General features: G+C 54.1%; 2 protein-coding genes across 2 annotated transcripts; both read left to right on the plus strand.

Annotated features, from left to right (window-relative positions):
• Positions 1–1,794: 1,794 nt before the first annotated feature.
• LRRC43 (leucine rich repeat containing 43) lies at positions 1,795–8,480 on the plus strand. Its single transcript, XM_065738727.1, has 11 exons — positions 1,795–2,217; positions 2,515–2,625; positions 2,761–2,900; positions 3,040–3,278; positions 4,273–4,445; positions 4,855–4,975; positions 5,171–5,310; positions 5,453–5,542; positions 5,831–6,034; positions 6,509–6,620; positions 8,218–8,480. The coding sequence occupies exons 1-11, from the start codon at positions 1,795–1,797 to the stop codon at positions 8,478–8,480; spliced, it is 2,016 nt and encodes a 671-aa protein (XP_065594799.1).
• Positions 8,481–9,122: 642 nt separating this feature from the next.
• Positions 9,123–11,034, plus strand: B3GNT4 (UDP-GlcNAc:betaGal beta-1,3-N-acetylglucosaminyltransferase 4). The gene has a single exon (XM_065739218.1). The coding sequence runs from the start codon at positions 9,131–9,133 to the stop codon at positions 10,229–10,231; it is 1,101 nt and encodes a 366-aa protein (XP_065595290.1). The 5' UTR covers positions 9,123–9,130; the 3' UTR covers positions 10,232–11,034.
• The last annotated feature ends 405 nt before the right edge of the window (positions 11,035–11,439 follow it).

Consider the following 11,439-nt stretch of genomic DNA (forward strand, 5'->3'; position numbering starts at 1 on the left):
TTTCATGAAAAGGTACAGTGGCATGTTTTCACTTCTGTGACTGGAGAAAGGCTGGAGAGTAGTGGGAGATTCAAAGGCAAACACGTGCCGGGTCCAGAAAACTTGCAGGGAGTGACATTTTGGAGTCAAAACATTTTCTGTGCGAAATTCTCCATCTGACAATGAAAGGCCAGATGTGCTGAAGTTCCTGTAGTCACAGGGACTGCTTTCAAGGCCTGAACTGATTTCAAAGGTTTGGAAGGGGAAAGGCACTTCCCCTGTACCATAGGGTAATAGGGTCCTTGTAACTTCAGCCTCAAGTGGTTGACCCAAGGCCACAATCCTGGAGCTTCGCAAACCCAGCAAGTTTCTTTCTATTGCTGCTGCCAGTGAGTCTGGGACTGAAGCAGAAGGATGCAGCCAACCCGTGGTGCTGAGCTGCTGTTTGGGAATGGAATAGTGTTTGTTGTTGCACAACTCGTGTTCCCAGGTGCTAAACAGAACAAAGAGGATAAGTTGTCATGGCCTGAGGCATGCGGCAGGAGTAGAGCAGAGTGCTGGAGAAGAGCCAGGAGAGCACAGTTCCAGCAGAGACTTATTTGGAGAGGCATGTTTCTCTGCAGAAGATGTCCTTTAGGTACACCCCAACAAAGACACGGCTGAGTATAGGTGGCTCCTTTCAGGTAGAAGGACCACGTCCTGGAGGGATGATGTGTGGAAGCACCAAAAAGAAGAGATGCAGCTTGTGAGAGCCCCGTGGTGCGTTGCACGAGGAGGAGGCCACCGGACACCAGGCGCTGCCCATCCCTTCCAGTGTCCCTGGGTGAGTGTCACAGGCCACCGTGGTGTTCATCCTTGAGCTGCAAGCAGCTCGGATGCAGCAATGGGAACTGGTTCTAGGTGATCCCTGACACAAGGGCAATACAAATAAGGGAAGTTTTCAGCTCGGCTTTTCCACGGGATAAAATTCAGCCACTGGCAATGCTCTGTCAGAGAACTATAGAAAGTTGGACTTCATTTTATACTGGGCTGAGATTCGCCTGGTTGTTCTACTCTGTGCCATGCCACTGTCTCTTGGTGTGTGCACGCTCCGCTTGTCCTTTCCTATCTGTGCAGCTGTGATAAGCTGCTGAGCTGATAAGGGAGAAGATTGATATCTGTCCTGTAAAACCCAACGTGAGTGGAAGTTCAGCTTTCCGCCACGTAACTGCCCGGCGCTGCAGAGCACCTACAATTCATTCGGTGAAATTTTGCTGACATGGGCTGCTCTGTGCTCCCCAGAATGGAATTTGTCACTGTCACCTCCTCACCTATCACTGGAAAAAACAAAGAAACATCTTGAGTGCGGAGACCCGAATCTGACCTCAGACAGAGCTGGGGCTTTTGTCCCTGAGTGCAGCTGCTTTTTCCAAGTGGTACTTTTAGCCGTGAACTTGGTTTTCCGATGGCTGTGTGCTGCAGTGGCATCAGTGCCCTCCCCACAAACAAATGAGGTGCTTTTACAGCTTACAGCTCATGGAGAACACGACTGCTTCCTCCCTGAAACTTGAATGACACTCAGGATGTAGATAAGTGAAATGGCAAATTCCATGTCTCAGGTCCTCAGCCAGGGGGACAGGCTGATGCTGCACCCCACTGCACCCCCCTCTTTCCTTGCTGGGCTGTAGCCCCCAGAGCCTGGGGGAGACTCTCAAAGCCTGGGATTTGTTCCCAGCTTGCAGCCCCATCGAGCCCAATCCGCAGTCCCCAGGACGTCTGTGTCTGTGTCATTTCCTAGCGACCAGGACGCGTTGCCAAGAGCCAGAGAATTCCTGCATGGCAGCACCCAGCCCTCGCAGCCTCTGGGCTGTTTTTCAGGAGCACCTGCGGCACCTGGGCCTGCAGGACTTCCCCTGCGGCATGGGGAGCTGGGTAGGGGCTGGGGGGGGCACAACTGTGGGGTGGGGAGGGTCCAGAAGGGGTCTGCAAAGTGCTGACTGCTTCTCAACTCTGCAGAACAGGTCTCGCTTTGTCACACACGCGGGCTCCACGGAGCAGGAGGAGGAGAGGCCGCTGGGTGAGGAGAGCCCTGAAGCTCTGCTGGAGCTGCTGAGTGACCCACGCAGTCCCTGGGCCCCCCCCCCAGGCTGCAGCCCCCACGACCAGCACCTGCGGGAAGTGGCCGTGCTGGCTCCCCAGCTCACTCGTGGCACCCGTGTCCTTCAGCTCTTCAGGTCCCTGCGAATTGTTGGCAAGGATGTAAGCACAGTGGGGTGGCAGGGAGGGATAGGCTGGTGCGTGTAGGGCTGCCTGTCTCCAGGCCAGGAAAGCCGTGTCTTCCTACTGAAAGGGAAAACATCTTGAGAAAAGCACATCTTCCTCAACCCAGGGTCTCCCCAGGTTCTTGTGCTGCAGCTGAAGTAGAGCTGTTGGCTCCCCTGCTCAGCGTGTTTCATGCTAATATGTCATGTGGATCAGCACTGACACATCTGTCACTCAAGCTTATGTGCCATGAGATGCCTCGGGGACGCTGCGACCAAACCTAGCTCTTTGCAGGTGGAGGAAGTCGATGAGGATCTGTTGCAGTTACAGCACCTGGAAGAGCTCACGCTCTGTGCCAACCAGATCAGCAGGATCACCTCGGCCAACCTGCCCCGAACACTGAAGGTGAGTGAGCAGTGCCTTGTGATGGTGGATGGGGAAAAGGGTCCCATCTGGGAATGCTGCACAAGTTGAGCAGCTCAAGACAGATCGTTGCAAAGAGTTCAGTCTATCAATCTATGTTCAATCTATCCCGGGCAGGTCCTGGAGCTCTGCTGCAATGCTGTCGCTGATCTGCAGGGCCTGTGTGCTCAGCCTCCTCCAGAGCTGCAGCACTTGGGGCTGGGATACAACAGGCTGCATGACCCCTTGCAGGACAAGCACCTGACTGCAGACTTCTGGTAATGCCACAGCCAGATGCGTGTCGCAGGTTCTGTGCTGGGGAATCGCGATTTCTGTTTCTTTTCCTGACTCAGAGCAGCAGTGCTGTATCCTCGGAGGGATGCTGCTTGCCTATCCTCAATGGATTCTCTCCTTTAGGCCAAATCTCATCTCGCTTGACCTGAGCTTTAACAACCTCACGGATCTGTTAGGGCTGCTCTCCCAGCTGTCCAGTCTGAAGAAGCTCCGCATCCTGGTGCTCCAAGGGAACCCACTGGCTCTCATTGCAGCTTACAGAGGCTTCGTTGTGGACAGCCTGCCCAAGCTTTCTGTCCTTGATGACATCCACATAGGACTCAACGAGAGGCACCAGTTCTGTGGTTTATCAAAGCAGCCAGGTGAGCCTTCATCTCAAACCTATTGGTGCTGAGCCCACAGTTCAGGAGGTGGCTTCATCGTGGTGGAGCTAGGAGTCCTCAGGGCTCACTGCATCCAGGTCTGAATTCCTTCTGGCCTGTCTTCGAAAGACCTTTCTGAGTCTTCCTTTTGCCCCAGCAGCACAATGAAGGCAGCAGTGCTGCATGTGTAGCAAGAAACAGTGAGAATCAGTTATCTTAAATGGACAGAGTACAAGATTTAAAAAGTTTTCACGGTGAATTTGGTGGCAGGAAGATAAGTGAGGGTTGTGCAGTCCATTACTCCATTGGATCAAAATCTGCCCTGGCTCTCCAGCATCCTCTCAATCCAGGGACTTGGTATGTTTCATAGTGGAAAGCTCAGCAAGAAGGGGATGGCTCTATCCCAGCTGCTTCCCTCTGGTTTTCCTGGCCCTGCAGAGAAGAGGCTAGAGGCAGAAAGGCTGCTGTGAGGAAGTGTGCACCTGAGGCCAGTTTGGAGCACTGTGGGAACAACCCGGACTGGTCCCTGTAGCACTGGCTCAGTGTCACAGCACGCCCCTCTGTGCTTAATAGACCTGCCTGGTTTCACACTGTGCGTTTCCTTCTTGAGCTGCTGGAAGAGGAACACCTTCATCTGGGAACGTGCTCGCATGTGTTGTGCTGCCAGCACGAGTCGGTGCCACCTTTGCAGGGTGGCACATCCCAGGAAGGGGTGAGGGCAGGGGGCTACAGTGGGTGGGAGGGCTTTCTTGGTAGCCCCCACTTGATGTTATGCACTGGTAAGTGCTTTATTGAGTCGAGTATGTTAACCAGGAGGTGAAGCCACCGAAGCAGATGTTTGCATGGCCTTGGAGTGACCTCATGTGGCTGTGACTTGTCACAGCGCTTTCAAAGGACAGCAGGGAGATAGGCTAGGCAGTGGGATTTGGCATTCTGCAGGTTTTCCCTTGTTCTGTGCTTTTCTTCTTACGTAGCAGGGTTGATTTCCCTTTAGAGCTGATCAGAAGTGAAGCACAAGTGGTTGTGAGCGTTGGGAAGATCAAGGGAGTTCCTGATCCCAGCACAGTCCAGGAGCTGGAGGTTGGCTCCAAGGCACCGGTGGTCACCTACAGCTACTGTGTGAGCTACGAGTTTGCAGGAGAGGAGACCGATGGTGGTGGCACTGAGGTTGGTGCTTAACTGAGCTCCTGAAAGCAATAGGCACTGGCAGGCCACAGTGATGGGGGGACGTCATCTCCAGAATGCAGAGCAAGGCCTTTTGTAATGAACCTGTCAAGAGCAACAGCAGTGCTTGGGGCAGAATTCACATCTGGCAGCATTAGTCTCTGCTGACCACGTCCCCTGCCCTTCCTGGGGAGCACTGCTCTGCATGTGGAAGAGCATTTGCAGCCCTTCTGCCGCTGGGTGCAGCACACCACTCCCTGACACTGGTGCCAAGGAGCAGCTTGCTTCGCTCTCTCCTTTCTCCTGGTGGCTGGAATGGGCTGGGGAATGGGATTTCAGAGGCATGCTGCCCTTGGGCCTGATGTAGGCATAACCAAACATGCTCTGCCAAGAGGGAACGTCTCTGTTCCAGGTAAAAAGTCATCACAGTCCTGAGGTGGGCACTGTGGACGTGGACAGCTCTGCGTGGGACATGAGGGAAACGAAGGGCCAGCAGGAGTGTGCAGCCATGGAGGACCCCATTGCACATACTGGTAACGAGGAATTACAGATCCTACATCCCCTGGTCAGGGTAGGTTAGGCTTTTCCAGGAACGTGGTGATGCATCCCTTGTGGCATCAGCCCCAGCTGGGCTGCTATGGAGGCTGGTGGATAATGAATGGATAATGGCACTGGTGTTGTCCAGGAGCCATTCCTGTCTCTTCAAATTTTGTTTTGCCTTTGCGCAGCAAAGGTGTTTGTCACCCCTGGAAAGCCCTGGGCAGACACCATTGATTGCAGCTACAGGAAAGAGCACGTTGCCAAGGATTTAGTGGGGCTGAAGGAGTACCTGCGAGCAGGAACAATGGTTTCGGTGGTGGAGGAGAAGGTGGGCATGTGGCAGGTCTGCAAGAGAGGGACAGGGAGGGGAAACTGCTGCTGGGGGGACCGGCAGTGGCATTGCACTCCCTCTAGGAGGCAGCCTGGGATGGCACTGTTCAGTCCCTGCACTCCCAGCTCCTCTCCTGCAGGTGCTCTCGTGGCCTGTCCGTGCTGACTCGGAGGGAAATGCAGTAAAAAGTGGGAAGGAAAGACGAGGGCTAAAGAAGAACAGCACCAAGGTAGGATGCGGGGAGGGAGCAATGTCCAAACGCCATCTGAGCTGTAGCAGTAGTGACAGGGGGAGGACAGACCTTCTCCTGTGCCATTTTGGGGGTGTCAGGGAACATTTCCTCCATCCTAAACCTCTAGCCGAGGTTTCTTGTACTGTGGGAAGAAGGCAGCAACTATTTAACACACATCTTGGTCTGGATGCAGATGTGGGCAAGGGGCTGGGATGAAATTGCTTTCTGTCTGATAAGGGGACCCAACACTCAGCTGACACTTGTGCACATTCTGGTGCCCTGCAGGGTCCTGGGCCGAAGGACAAGCAGAAAAAGAAGAAGGAGAAGCCATGTGAATTTCGCAGTGACCCACCCATTCAGAGGATCCTGGGCTCTGGCAGGGTGGCCCTGGAGGACTTGCTGGCCACTGAGACACTGGTGGCAACCGTGTGTGACTTTGGGATCCTCATCACTGAACAGCTGCCACAGCCACCAAGTCAGAAGAAGTTGGTAAGGAGCTGTCCTGGGGGGCAGGGCAATGAGGCTTGGGGAGAGGGCTCAGCACACCCTGCCCTGCAGCATCCTCACATCCATCCCTTAGTTCCCTTCTCCATGAAATAACTCTGCTGGAGAAACACCTATCCCTGCTGGCATTGTTATTTAATGTTGATATCAGCAGTAAGTGCTATTACTTCTCATGGGCCTATGTTAAGAAAACAGATGACTATTTTTCCATCCAAAGTGAAAGCTCTTGCTTCTTCTGATGCTCTTTCTCTCAAAACAGCATCACACACTAGCTGTCCTGAAACTTTCTGTTTCCTGGAGACTCTCCTCACCTCCAAGCATCTCAGATGTGCTCCTGCTTCGTGTCATGCCTTTAGCCCCTTGAATGTGGGTGACTGAACCCAAGCAGCGATGGCTGTCACAAGGCTGAATGTGGGCAGTGAATTTTGACACTGACTGTGGAAATGTCTGTCTCCACAGGACAAGAAAAAAGGCAAAGGCAAGAGCAAAAAAACAAAAGGAGAGAAAGAAAGCCAAAAAGCCACAGCTTCTGCCAAAGGTGACCGAGGGCTGGCTGGGAAGAGCAGTGTGTGTGAGCAAACAGCAGCAGTGCCCAGTCCTGCTGCCAGCTCTGCAGAGCTGGGCACTAACTCACGTCCTGAGCCCTGGCTGTGAATGCTGCCATTGATGCTGCAGAACCGTAGGGTTGGGCAGACACCTGGGGACCTTGTTGTGTCTGCTCACACACCGAGGGTGGGCTGCTGGCATGCGTCCTGGGAGCAGGGAACACTCACAACTCCGTGAGCCAGGGGAGAGGGCACGGCTGCTTGTGGAGTGAGATACTTGCTGCCTGTTATTTCAGCTGCCAAAAGCAGGCAGTGGCCTGGAGCGGTGCGGGCGGCTGCAGGGTGATGTCTGGGATGCACAATAAGGTCCTCATCCGTGTCCAGCGTGTGTCTCAGAGCACTTTGCAGAGAGGATTATGGTTCTTTCTAGTTGAGAGAGTGCCCTGGCCTGCCCAGGGATAGACTCCACTATGCTGTCACCCCCAGAGAGACAACCCATCCCCAGCTCCCCGGTGCACAGCTCATGGTTGCTCTGCCAGCAGCACTGTTTGAGCTGCTGGATGCAGAGCCTTGCTCTGCGTCTTGCAGGCAATTTATTTATTTATTGGCTACAGAAATAGCAGCACCAGCACACCCGTGCAGGAGCAGGAGAATCTGGGGAGGGATGGGATGGCTGGGAGCAATGCTAAGACGTCACTCGTGGGTCAGGGAGAGCTACCTGAAAAGAGGAAACGCCTTGAATCATAACCTCCTGGTTCCCCATCACGCAGTGCTCAGATTGCAGCTGAAGTGGTGAGACGCTGTCATGCGACCCATGCTTTCTCCTGCTCCACGTGATTGCCTGAGCTGTGTGCATGCAGCAGCTTTGCCTTCTAGCTCGAGGAACAAACCCTTCCTGCTGGGGGTTGCGTGGCCAGCACTGAGTGCACAGAAAGCAGCTGCTGATAACGGAAACAGCGAGTGGTCAGAGACTTCGGGTTAATTTGATGTCCACCAAGGTCCCTTGGTGCAGGTTGAGGATGGCCACTGGGTGCATCTTTCAGAGTGCCTCAAAATCTGGTGAACCCACCCAACAGCTCGCTGCCCGAATTACCAGCAGTGGCAGTGAGCTTTGCTGTGACTCGTGCATCACAAGCACACCCCAACCACAAGGCTGTGTGGGGGCAGGGGGCTGCTCGGTGTGTGTGTGTCACCAAACTGTGCCGTGCTCCTTTGGTGCTCTCTCCCCACCAAACTGCTGTGCATGAATCCCCCTGGAGCAGCAGCAGCGGGCACTGGGCAGTGTCCCAGCCTGGAGCTGAGGCTGATTTGCATCCCTCCAGCAGCACATGCACACAAATAATAAATCCTCTTGGAGACATCGGGATCTCTTCCAGGCAGCTCAAAGAGGGAAGGCAGCAGGCTTTGTCTCGAGCAAACAGTTTGCCCAGGCATTGAAGGATGTCTTCGGAAGTAGCCTCACGTAGGTCTCACTTTAACCCGTGGAACGATTTGGTCCCATCTTTCTTTTTTCTTAGAAATCGCAGAGCGATTTTACTACAAAAAGCAAACCCGCACCCAGATTGATTGCCTTCTTAAAGATGCCTATTATGCTAAGCTGCGTTCAAACGGCTTCTCCCTTAGGGCCCCGCATTGAGTGCCAACGTGTTGGGCATGCCCCCGTGCACACCGCTGCTTTTCGGGCTATTTATTCCGCCAAGACGGAGATTGATTTACCGCTTCCCACAGGAAAAATAAAGAGCAGACGTTCTGCTGAGCGGGAGGACGGCTGTGGGCTGCGGCCGGTGCCGCTGACAGTGGAATTCCAGATGGAGCTGCTGCGATGTCCCACGGCCGGAGCCCCACGCGGGGACAGCGGGGCCGGGGCTGCGGGGAAGGCTCGGTGATGCGTCCGCCGCCGAAGAGCGAGCAGCAGAGGTCAGTGGAATAAAACCCGCAGGGATAGATGCTGCCGTGATGCCGCTTCGGCTCAATCGATGGGGCTGGGGGACGGCGTGGGGCTGCAGCTTGCATTGCGTGGTAGGAGGCTTGAGGTGCGGGACTGGGGGAGAGCGGGGGGGGGGGTCCGGAGGTGCAGTGGTGGGGGCGGGGCGGGGAGGCGGATCCTAAAGGGCGGAGGAGTGCCTGGGCTGCTCCTTTGGGCAGCGGAGCGGGACGCGGCTCCGCGCGGTTCTCGGTGTCGGTGCGGCCGCGGTCGGGACGGGGCTGAGCGGAGCTGAGCTGTGCTCTCCTCGATCCGCTGCTCCGGAGCCCGGCGCCCAGCTCCTGTCGTTGCCGGCTGCTGCTGCTGCTGTTCCTGCTCCGGATCCGTGGTGAGACCCAGAAAATTCGGGATGGGAACGGAGGGGAGCGGTCCGCGCGGCAGCGGCGTTTCGCCGTCCTCTGCTGGGATGGAGGATGCGGCCGCGGGATGGGCGTGCGAGGAGGGGAACAGAAAGCGCAAGTTGGCTCTGTCTCACTGCTGAATGCTTTTCTCACTGCTGAATGCTTTTCTCTCCTTGCTCGGACAGGGCCCGCGTTCTCACTGGAGGTTGCGATGTGTCCCAGGATTAAAAGCCTTGCACTTTATGCCTTTTCGGTCACGCTGCTGGCGTGTCTTTTTTACATCAGGAGAGAAGCAAAGCTGCCCGTGCCGCTGGTGGACCAGAAGGTGGATGTTGCAAATCCCAAACCTCTGGCTCTGGGCAGTGCTGAACACAAGTGTTTGCCCGACTTGGCCATTGCCAATTCTTCTCTCACCCTCCCAGAGCTTCACCGCGTCTTCCTGACTTACAGGCACTGCAGGAACTTCTCCACCCTGCTGAAGCCTTCCCGGTGTAGCAAGGAGACCTTCCTCCTGCTGGCCATCAAGTCTGCCCCGGTCAATGTAGAACGGCGGGTGGCAATCAGGAACACGTGGGGCAAGGAGGTGTCCATCGGGGGCAGGCACGTCAGGCTGGTGTTCCTCCTGGGGCGCTCAGAGGCCAAAAACCAGGTGCAGCCCCTGCACCAGCTGCTGGCTTATGAGAGCCGAGAGTTCGATGACATCGTGCAGTGGGATTTTATTGACAACTTCTTCAATCTGACCCTCAAGGAGCTGCATTTCCTCCGCTGGTTCACGGAGGACTGTCTGAATGCCAGGTTTGTGCTGAAGGGCGACGATGATGTTTTTGTCAACACTTACAATATTGTTGAGTTTCTTCAGGAGCTGAACCCTGAGCACGATCTCTTTGTTGGAGATGTGATTGCCAATGCCCGGCCTATTAGGAACACAAAAGTCAAGTACTTTGTTCCTGAGTCAATGTACAGAGCTTCCTTCTATCCGCTGTATGCGGGTGGAGGGGGCTATGTGATGTCCAGAACGACAGTGCAACACCTCCAGAGCACTGCAGAGGGGATGGAGCTCTTCCCAATAGATGATGTCTTTGTGGGAATGTGTCTGGCAAAGATGGCAGTGGCCCCAAAGAACCACGCTGGCTTTAAGACTTTTGGGATCCAGAGACCTTTCAATCCTTTCGATCCGTGCTTGTACAAGGAACTGATGGTTGTGCACAAACTAAACCCAACCGAGATGTGGATCATGTGGACGCTGGTGAAGGATGACAGCATTAGGTGTGCAGTGTCAGTAACACACACCTCCCAAAGGGGCTGGAAGTGAAGCTGCTGCTGAGCACGGTGGCAGCTGGCTGTTGACAGATACAGGGTACTTAAACTAAAAATCAGGTTGTGGTAGAAACGTTTTCTACTAACAGGTTATAGTTGAGCCACGGGGTTTTGTTTTGCAGTCGGTCTTTTTCTGTCGGTGGGTTACTGAGGTGGTTGAATTGTCACGGGAAGGGCTGGTAGCTTGGATGGAGACGCAGCACGGGGACTTGGCTCCCTTCCTCCTGGCCATGCTGGAGCCCGGGAGAGTCACTGCTGGACGTGAATGAAGTGTCACCTCCGTTGGAGGCTCGAGACACTGAGACTGGTGTCTCATTTGTTGTCTTGTAGGAAAGCTGGTGATGACTAATGGACTGTACTTGAAATGACTTCTAACCTTTTGAAGTCGAGGTGAGGGTAGAACAAAAGCCAGTGTATGCGGCTGGGTGCACTGTGATGCAAATCTGCTGTCCCAGATCAGCAATCCTGCACGTCCTTCAGGACAGCAGGAGAAAGGGGAGTGAGGAAAGCAAGGCTTGGAAACGTACTGCCTTAACACAGCACAGTGACCTCCCAGTGATGTGAGGGACTGGGCTCCAACTCGAGCCATTTGGATTTTACACGTTTATTACAGGCTGACTTGCACTGGAAGCTTTTGCACGAACACTTTCTGATTGGGTTTCAGAGAAGTATGTCCTAAGCAGTAGTAAAGCACAGTGGCTGCAGGTTTTCAGGCTGTGTGGGAGGTGTTTGGGATTTATTTGGTTTGTTTGGTTTTTGTAATGTTGGGTATAAATAAAATACAGTTTTGAAAATGTTTTCATGGGACTATTCCTCCTGAAAGCTGAAAGAACTGCAAGCAAAGAGGCTGAGATCTGGAGCTGGATGTGCATGAAGGAGCCACTGATATTAAAAGAGGATGGGGTTATGTGGAAATGGAAACTTGCCACATCCTCTGCTGTCCCCTTCCCCCCTCCCCAGTCCAGACATGATGTACCAACGTGGAATCAGCAATTCAGCTGCATGCTCTGAGTAACTCATCTGAGAAACAATTAAATGTGAAGCTAAGATTTGCTGATACTTCTACAAAGCTTCTCAGCTCCAGGGTGTCTTGCTGCTAGATGTGCTGTGTGTGTGCTGGCAGTGACCTGGAAGCTTTAGAAAAATCTAAGGGAAAAGAGGAAGTGTACAGTTACAGAAATCAGGGTGGGGTGTTTTGTGTTG

Source organism: Cyrtonyx montezumae, unplaced genomic scaffold (genome assembly GCF_038088225.1).
Source record: "Cyrtonyx montezumae isolate F1298 unplaced genomic scaffold, pur_monq_1.0 scaffold_23, whole genome shotgun sequence".
NCBI classification, from domain to species: Eukaryota; Metazoa; Chordata; class Aves; order Galliformes; family Odontophoridae; genus Cyrtonyx; species Cyrtonyx montezumae.